Source organism: Mastomys coucha, unplaced genomic scaffold (genome assembly GCF_008632895.1).
Source record: "Mastomys coucha isolate ucsf_1 unplaced genomic scaffold, UCSF_Mcou_1 pScaffold15, whole genome shotgun sequence".
Lineage (NCBI taxonomy): Eukaryota > Metazoa > Chordata > Mammalia > Rodentia > Muridae > Mastomys > Mastomys coucha.
This window is the reverse complement of record NW_022196897.1, coordinates 150,646,538-150,655,830: the sequence shown is the minus strand read 5'-3', so window position 1 is coordinate 150,655,830 and position 9,293 is coordinate 150,646,538. Positions and strand designations below refer to the sequence as shown.

At 47.6% G+C, this 9,293-nt stretch overlaps 3 protein-coding genes across 3 annotated transcripts in view; 2 read left to right on the top strand and 1 right to left on the bottom strand.

Moving 5' to 3' along the window:
- Wfdc11 (WAP four-disulfide core domain 11) overlaps positions 1–958 on the top strand; it is a 2,216-nt gene extending 1,258 nt beyond the window's left edge. Inside the window, exon 3 of the mRNA XM_031373760.1 lies at positions 795–958. Within this exon, the coding sequence (XP_031229620.1) occupies positions 795–818 (24 nt within the window). The 3' untranslated portion in view covers positions 819–958. The remainder of the gene's footprint in view (positions 1–794) is intronic.
- Positions 959–6,239: 5,281 nt separating this feature from the next.
- Wfdc10a (WAP four-disulfide core domain 10A) lies at positions 6,240–7,546 on the bottom strand. Its single transcript, XM_031373759.1, has 2 exons — positions 7,430–7,546; positions 6,240–6,553 (listed from the first exon to the last, which is right to left on the bottom strand). Exons 1-2 carry the CDS (start codon positions 7,518–7,520, stop codon positions 6,273–6,275), a joined length of 372 nt encoding a protein of 123 aa, XP_031229619.1. The 5' UTR covers positions 7,521–7,546; the 3' UTR covers positions 6,240–6,272.
- A 1,444-nt stretch (positions 7,547–8,990) lies between these two features.
- Positions 8,991–9,293, top strand: part of Wfdc9 (WAP four-disulfide core domain 9) — an 8,606-nt gene continuing 8,303 nt past the window's right edge. Inside the window, exon 1 of the mRNA XM_031373758.1 lies at positions 8,991–9,073. The gene's annotated coding sequence lies outside the window, so the exon portion shown is untranslated. The remainder of the gene's footprint in view (positions 9,074–9,293) is intronic.

The following is a 9,293-nucleotide window of genomic DNA, read 5'->3' as shown; positions in this document are numbered from 1 at the left end:
ACACAGAGACCCAGGCCCACACACACACAGACACAGGCCCACACACAGACACAGGGCCACACACAGACAGGCACTCATACACACACAAGTACACAGACACACAGACCTACATAGACACATCCTCATGAACTCCCAACAGATATGTATAGATGTGCACAGACAGACACAGACATATACACATATAGACACATTCCTCTACACACTGAAGTACATCCAGAGACACCCAAACATACACACAGACACACAGATCTAGACACACAGACCAACACACAAACAGGCAGACACATAGACACACACACACACACACACACACAGATAGAGAATGGAGAAAGAGCAAGAGAGGGTCAAGGTCCCTCATACCAGGAAAACAATTCACTGGTACATGAAATGAGACACCAGTTTAGAGACCTTGGCCTTTTTTTCCCCCTCTGGATATGGGGTCTCTCTATATAGCCCTGGCTATTCTGGAACTTGCTATGTAGACCAGACTAGCCTCAAATTCATAGAAATCCACCTGCCTGAGTGCTGGGATTAAAAGCCTTCCTTCCTCTTTTAAATGCCTGTTTCTTACTTTGTCTGCATTTGTAACCATCAATTCCATAGCTGGACCTTCCTGGGGATATTTGGAGCCCAGTGATCTCTCAGTGAATCCAAGCCTCATACCCAGAAGTGGTCAGGCCCTGGCATCCACCATGGTGGGTGTCAGCCAGTGGGAACTGGGTCGCAGCTTGAGGATGAAGGTTGGTTTCTTAGAGTCACCAGATCTCTGAGAATCTAAACGTTCTTTCTTACAGAAATTTTTTGAAAGAAAGAAATGACCCTGACTTTTCACCGGCCCGGCCTCCCATGAGCTAGCGGATGCTTAAGAGACTTCAGAACAGGGCTGGGTGCTTCCTTTTAGAAATGCTGTGTTTATTGGGGGGTACAGAGGCAAACATACTTGAAAAATAAACCACTTATGAACAGACCAGCCTGGATGTCTCTTTTTTATTTCCCCTCACAGCATTCTGTGATTCCTCCTGAATACTTCGCTTTAAAAATTATTTATTCTTTTATAATTTCATATTTAATCACGTTATTTGATCAAAATCCTATTATCGTTTCAGATCTCCTCTCCATTCCCACCTAATCCCTTCTTCTTTCAAAGTCTTTCAACTCTGATTTTTTTTTTATTAATAGAGTTTTTATTACTTTACTTCCCCTCCCCTCCCCTTACCCACCCATACTCCTTTGGTTCTCAGAAGACGAGAGGCCTCCCATGGATATCAAACGGCCTTGCGTATCGAGTTGCAGTAAGACTAGACTCACCTTCTCCTGTTGAGGCTAGCCTGGGCAGTTAGGGGAAAGGGCTCTGAAGAGAGGCGCTGTAGCCAGAGATAGCCCCTGCTTTTGCTTTAAGAGTCTTACATGAAGATCCGGCTGCATCATGGTCTTAGTTCTGGTTTTATTGATCTGAAGAGACAGCATGACCAAGACAACCCTTATAAAGGACAACATTTAATTGGGGCTGGCTTACAGGTTCAGAGGTTCATCCCATTATCATCATGGTGGCATGCAGGCAGACAGGCTGGAGGAATTGAAGGTCTACATCTTGATCCAAAGCCAGGAAGAGACTATCTTCTGCAGGCAGCCATTGGGGACTCTTAACTCCACGTTTGGTGGAGCTTGAGCACAGAGACCTCAAAGCCCACCCCTACAGTGACACACTTCACCCAGCAAAGCCATGTCCACTCCAGCAAGGCCACACCTCCTAATAGTGCCACTTCCCATGGGCTGAGCATTCAAACACATGAGTCTATGGAGGCCAAACCTATTCAAACCACCAGCACCAAATGTTACATATGTGCAGAGGGCCTATGGCCCCCATGTCTTTTCTTTTTCTTTCTTCCTCTCTCTCTCTCTCTCTCTCTCTCTCTCTCTCTCTCTCTCTCTCTCTCTCTCTCTCTCTCTCTCTCTCTCTCTAAGACAGGGTCTTTTTACACAGCCGTGGCTGTCCTGGACCTCACTGTGTAGACCAGGCTGGCCTTGAACTCACAGCGATCCACCTGTCTATGCCTCTCAACTGCTAGGATAAGTGTGCCACCACAACAGGTTCCTCTCCTATTCTTTCTTAATCATACATTTTACAGTTCCTCATTGTAGGGATTTTGTCACCTTATGTGGCCTAGAATTTATTCTTATGAACTTTCTCAGGCACAATTTCAATGTGAGGAATTGTCAAATGACCTATTTTATTTTATTTTTTAAGAATTATTTCAGACACACCAGAAGAAGGCATCAGCTCCCATTCCAGATGCTTTTGAGCCACCATGTGGTTGCTGGGAATTGAACTCAAGACCTCTGGAAGAGCAGTCAGCATTCTTAACCACTGAGCCATCTGTCCAGGACTAATTTTGTTTTTTAAAGATCAGGTATTTCATAATTTTTTTTAGGTAAATGGAAGTAACTCTTTATGTTACATTAAACAGTGGATGAATGAGTCACTGGCAGGTGGTAGGAGCCAAGTTTCTAACTATTGGGGGGACATTTACAAGGGAGTCTCCATCAAAGGATGAAGACCTCTTAATGCTAGTTATCCCCAGAGGCAACAATCTCAGGCTGTTCTCAGGACCAGGCTGAGCTGCATAGGCCTTTGGATCCAGGCTTCATGATGTCCTACACAGATACTGCGTTAGTCTCCCAGCATGCTATGTTAGACCCTTCATCCCAAGGCCAGCAACTTCAGACTGAGACTGGACATCAGAGAGATACCTGGATCTCAAGGATCCAGGACAACCTGGATGACTCTCATTGGGCTTGGTGTAGGACCAGGCCAACCCCAAAGGTCCTTAGCTTCAGGCTTGTGTTAGGCTTGCCCTCAGTCCTTCATATGGCTAAGTTGGCCTCTAAATTCTAGGTTTTAGACCACTGTCAATAGCAGGGTTTTTTTTCTAGGCATAAGGCCCACACCAGCATGAGGCTGACCATCGCACCCCTATGTACTAGGGTAGCACCTCTGGTTCCACTGCCTAGCCTTGTCTCTACAGATTAAAGGGTGCAGGCCCACCCAGTTTTAAGATGCTTCCTCTGGCTATAGGTTTCAGGCATATCGTATGAAGAGTCAGCAGCCTGGGCATTAAATACCAGGTGGGCACCCCCCCACACACATAGCCTCCAAGCTGTGTAGCTTGGCAATCCCTTATTCCAGCAGATTCAAGTTCCAAGCCTGTCTCTAGACTTCAGAGCTGAACCTAGACTCTACAAATACACTTATCTTAGTTCCAGGATGGCTCCAGAGAACCCAGTATCCAGGTGGGTTTAGATTTCCGTCTGAATACACAGTCGTTGGGCCAGAACCAGGGGACAGTGCTACATACAAGTCAAAACCCATGGTTCTGGGCTAAATCTGAATGCTTCTAGGTTGCAGCCGGGCAGAGTCTGAGCATGCCCTACCCTACCTTGAGTATATGCAAAACACTAACGAACCAAGTCTCACATGGAGAAAAGATAATTCATTGGGGCGGGGGGGGGGATAGAGGAGGCACAGGGTCGGGAGAGGAGGGAAATAGGAAAAGAAGTAGAAGGTGGGGGAGGGAAATAGGAGAGGATGCACAGGATGAGGGATGGAGAGAAAGAAAACAGAAGATGCAGAGGGTGGGGGGAAGAATGAGACCAGTAAAGATGCAGAGGGTGGGGGGAAGAATGAGACCAGTAAGTATCGTTACATGTATGGCATTGTCAAAGAACAAATTAATGTGAAAAAAATCAACATGGTTCTCTGAGAAAAATAAATGTTCAACCAGCTTTGGGGTGTGGAGATCAAATTCCAGTCAGCAGGCTTTGACCAGAGGAATCCTCTCATTTCCCCATGATGGTTGATCTTAACTGTCAGCTTGATTGCCTTGACAAATGACCAAGAGATTAATTAAGAAAGCAAATTTCCAGGGATCTTTTTGATGCTATTTCCAGAGAGAGCTAGGTCTTGAGGCCTCTGGTTTAATGAGTGGATCCAACCCTTGATTTGAGTGATATATTGGCTTCTTAGGATGGTGCTGAAGGCCCAATGATGGCTTATACTGGATGAAGTGGGTCACTGGGAGTGAAGTATGCACTTAGAGCTATTTCTTATTATACCCCTTCTTAGAATACAGTTGTTGGCTTCCTTGGCACTGTGATGTAAACTGCTTTTACTGTGCCCTCCCCACCATGAGCGGCATCACTGAAACAGTTAGCCAAAATGTCTTCCCTGTCTTAAGTGGCTTCCATCAGGCATCTGGTTCAGGCAGCATCGTCTGGGAGAGCACGCTCTCACTGCCTCCAGCCTCCAGCCTCCATGTTGGTTGAGTATGATCTTTTCCCTAGAGCCCCCTTGTTAAAATTCAAAATGAAAGTGAAGCCCCAGGGCCCTGTGATGCTTCTGAGGTTAGACCAGAGCCCTGTGATGCTTCTGAGGTTAGACCAGAGCCCCATGATGCTGATGAGGTTAGACCAGAGGCTCTGGTTTCCTATTTTGCTGTGTCCTTCATTAAATGGCCCAGAAAAGGCACTGGACGTTGTCTCTAGGCATGACCTGATTACCCAGATTCTCTTCATATTTGAAGCCTTGCCCCAAGTGTTCACTGATGGAGTGATGAACACATCCTCCAAAGGTCCATGTGGCTTGGTGCTACTGGAAAGTTCTGGGAACATTTATTGCTAGGTCCCAGGGAGAAGGTCTTAGGCTCTATGGTCTCACCCTTGAAAGTGACTGTAGATCATTCTCTCTTCTCTCCCTTCTCTCCCACCCTCTCTTCCTTGCTCGCTCTCTCTCCTGCCTTCCCTTCCTGGTTCCCGATGTGTTCTCCTACTATAATGCTCCAGTCTTGTCTTGAATTCCAACCTATGTTTGTGAGCGTAGCCTTTCAAGGTTAACTGCCTTACGCATGCTAACTAATACAGCCACAGATGACTGAATCTTAAACTTAGCACCACAATCATTTCGGGGGAGTTTTGGTAAGCCAGAGTGGGAGGGAATTAGTACACCTGTAGTTAATGTTTACTACCTGTAGCATATGGGCAAGTCACATAGCTTGTGCCAAAACATTTTCTGCAATGTTAACACCAACCACCGGCTCCCCTCTTTCTGATATGCCTGTGGATCAAAGAAAAGTCAGGCTGAGCAGTAGTGGCACACACCTTTTATCCCAGTACTTGGGAGGCAGAGGCAGGCAGATTTCTGAGTTCGAGGCTAGCATGGTCTACAGAGTGAGTTCCAGGACAGCCAGGACTACACAGAGAAACCCTGTCTCAAAACAACAACAACCAACAACAGAGAGAGAGAGAGAGAGAGAGAGAGAGAGAGAGAGAGAGAGAGAGAGAGAGAGAGAGAGGAGTCAACAAGAGGGTGGCTTGGGGTTGGTGGGGAACATCCAGTTAATGAAGTCACTACCGTTGTCTCAGACCCCAACTCAGGCCCCAGCATCAGTATGTCCACATACCTCAGTGTTGAACAAGGAGAGATTTGATGTAGGCATGTGAAGGAAAAGTGAGCAAGAAGAGTCCAGAGGAAACACCCTCCTCTAGTCACGTTGCTCTCTTCTAGGCCTTATCATATTGCCTGACTTTCCAAGATTGACTATCTTCAATGTAAACAAATCTTAGAGGGAGAGCCCCGAGAGCAGGTGGGAGTGACCAGGGCTAAGGAGAGGAAACCATCTTTGGTGGGGGGTGGGGGCCTCCCACCGTCTACCTCAGATTTTCTTCTGATGGAGTGATGAACACATCCCTCCAAAAGTTCCATGTGGCTTGGTGCTACTGGAAAGTTCTGGGAACATTTATTGCTAGGTCCCAGGGAGAGGGTCTTAGGCTCTAAGGTCTTACCCCTGAAAGAGACTGTGTGGATCATGCTCTCTTCCCACCCGTCTCTCCCACCCTCCATCCCTTGCTCTCTCTCCTCTCCTCCCTTCCTGGTTCCTGATGTGTTCTCCTACTATAATGCTCCAATCTTGTCTTGAAATTTTTTCTTTTAACTCTCTATCTGTACGATGCTCAAAGGTCTTTGTGAATCCAAGGCGAGGAATGTTCTCTTTAGCCCCGTGGCATGCCACACAAGAGCCATTTGCTGTGGTAGAGCTGGTTGTTGTGCTGGAGCCTCCTGGAATTGGAGTGGGTGCGCAAGACAACAGGACAAACTAGAGACAAATTACCAACAAGGGAGTGTGGGTGGGAATTGGACCCGAGAGGAGCGCGCTGGGTTTCAATGATTAATGACAGTGTTTGTGAAGAGGGCAGGTGCTGCAACCTTTTGTTCTGGTTTATTTAGCAATGGCAGAGGTGAAGGATGACAAGGTAAATGCTGGCAGAACCATATCTCCTTCAAAGCTGAGCTGGGACCCACTCTCTGGGTAGTCAGGGTCAGAGGGAGGGGTGACAGGCATCTCCCATATACCTTTTTCCAACCGGTTCACACAAATGTTGCCGCATGGGGCGGAGCAGCATATGTTATTTGCTTGGCAGTCTTGGTGTGCTTCACAATGGCGGTTGCACAGGTACCATTTGGGCTTCCTCTCACACTCCTTGATCTCGTCGGCCTGACCTTGTGTTATTGAAAGGGGCAAGACCAGGTAGGTGAGTAGTGTGGCTGCCCCGAGAGAATCCCTCTTGGGCTTAAAGTTTCTGCAGTATGCTGAACACTTCCCCCATGCCTGGAGTTTCCAGGCAACTTTTCTTTGTGCTTAGTCCTGCTGATTAGTTGTGTTTTAAATCTCATGCCCCGTGATAATCTCACCACCTCCCTCTAGCTATTAGTGTCTGGGTTCCCTCTTCCTCACACCTACACCCACGACCAGTCTCTCCATGTAGACGGAGCCGAGATGGCACCCTCTCTGTGGAATGTATATTCTTACTCAGCTCATAGAAACCGGAGGTAGTTCTCGGACCCTTTCTACTCCTTAGACTTCTCAGGGCCCATGAGGCTAACAGATCGGCCTCCAGCCTCTGTTTCCTCGGCGGTCTCTCTGTCTAGTATCCCGTCCCCTTCATCATTTATCTTTTACCCACCCCTCACCCTAGGTGGCAACTCCATCCCTACCTCTTTCGTGATTAATGTTTTTGGTTTCTGCACCTATGCCCGTTTCTCTATCCCCCTCTTTCCCCGCTGAGCACCTCTGCGACTTTAGCCCTCCCCAAATATGCATGAATCAAGAACAACCGTTTGGTTTGCCCTTGGATTTTTCACCCACGGGGACCCCTTCCACCACCACTTGTTTCTGAATCTTTGGGACAAAGGGCGGGCATTGCACGCTCACTGTGGACCTTATCACTGTGTCTGGAACCATGGCTGAGGGGCTGTGCCCATCCAGAGTGAGTGCTGTGGACCAGCAGAATATGCAGTCGTATCCCTTCTGGGTCTGTTCTCTCTATCTCCTTGCCTGCTACCCACACAACAGACCCATCTCATCCAATCACCTACCTTCATATTTCCGTCTCCGCAGGATCCCTCCCTGGGCTAGGGATAGCAACAACAGCACACCAAGGACGAGCAGCAGAGTCCTGGACAACATAGCTGTACCCAGGCGGTGAGCTTCGACCTAGTCTGGATGGGAGACTTTCCCCCAGCAGGACGAGGCCTCTCTGCTGCCTCTGCTGGCCAAATCAGGGCAGAGCAGTACCTAACCTGTTTCTTTCCCTTTTCGTGCCCCCTGACCTTTTCTGTGTGTTTTTTCTTATAAACGAGATCTCCTTTCTCATAATCAGCCCCTTCTTCGCGCTAACATAATTTCCTCATGAAATATATAATTCAGGGCTTAGGAGATGGATTATTTGGTAAAGTGTTTGCAGGTAAAAGCTGGCCTGGAGGCAAATGTCTGTGAGCCAGAACCAGGATTGTTGGTGGAAAGAGAAGGCTCTCAGGGTCTTGCTGGGCTGTCTGGAGCTGAAGCTGTGAGTCTTAGGGTTGGTGAGAAACTCTGATGTCTACCTCTAGTGTCCACATGCAAATGTGCAAGTGTACACATATATGTACACAGGCGAATAAATGCACTACACACATGAAGAGAAATAAACAATTTATTTCTGTTTTTAGTTATAAATTATTTTGTGGAACAGAGAAAATAGAATGATAGTTAAGATGTTTATACTCTCATCAGTTAAAATAGACTCATTTTTAAAAAGATTTATTTTGTGTGTGTGTGTGTGTGTGTGTGTGTGTGTGTGTGTTCGTGAACCACATGTGACACCAGGAACTAGCATCATACACAGTTGGGAACTGCCTAATACAGGTGCTGGAACTGAACCTGGGTCCTCTGCAAGAGCAGCATGCACTCATCACCAACAAGCCACCTCTCCAGCCTCAATTCTTGGTTGGCTGTTATCTCGGTTTCCCCAAGCATGCCATAGAGAGTCACATTTTGGCTCAGTCATTTTGTGACCCACCTTGCACCCTTTTTATTTAATCCTGTAACCGGCTCCCAAGACGCCTGTCGCTGCCTTCACTTATGTCACACACACACACACACACACATACACACACACACACACACACACCGTCAAGTGTCTGTCCTAATTCATGCTGTTCTGCAAAATGCTTGAAGCTGGGCAAGGTGGGCCTGCGAGCAGCAGATGAGGAGGGCAAGGTGGGCCTGCAAGCAGCAGACAAGAAAGGGCTGAGCGGAGATGGAGGAGTGTCAGACGAGGAAGGGCTGAGAGGAGATGGAGGGGCGTCAGATGAGGAAGGGCTGAGCAGAGATGGAGGGGCGTCAGGGAGGTGGTGACTGTCTGCACACCCAGATCCATCCGGATGCAGCACTATGAAGACTCTGTGATTTTGTTCCTGGCTTTTTAAAATATTTTTTTCTTTATCCTCTGACAACCTCATACCTGTGTATAGTATATATTGACTTACCCATTCTCAACCTTCTCCACCCACTGCCTCTGAATTCTCAGTCCCCAATACGTCCACCTTCATGCCCCCACCCACATCTCTGCATACCAGAGAACCTACACATTTCCTGCTTGGCCCCACCTCTTAAAGATTGTATTGCTCCCACTATTGTTAGTCTGGGGACCAGGACTCTAGCACAGGAACCTTTGGGGACCAGACGGCAAACCACAGCAGGTACCATTATCCTCCTCGTCAGTTTCCCCTCAGTGTGTCCCCACACTGTCGGACTCGGGCTTCCAAACCCTGGCCTCTGTCTTTATATTGATTTGTCCTCCTCTGCCAAGCATGTGGAATCTTAGCACATACGGTGTAGAGCACCAGTGTTCACACACACACACCACACACACACACACCACACACACACACACCACACATACACACCACACACACACAC

What these genes read in the sequence shown, in the direction of transcription:
- Wfdc10a (XM_031373759.1), bottom strand. Translation starts at nt 7,520, where the DNA reads ATGTTGTCCAGGACTCTGCTGCTCGTCCTTGGTGTGCTGTTGTTGCTA. An exon ending in GCGGAGACGGAAATATGAAG is followed by an intron (nt 6,554 to 7,429) that starts GTAGGTGATTGG and finishes CAATAACACAAG; the next exon opens with GTCAGGCCGACGAGATCAAG.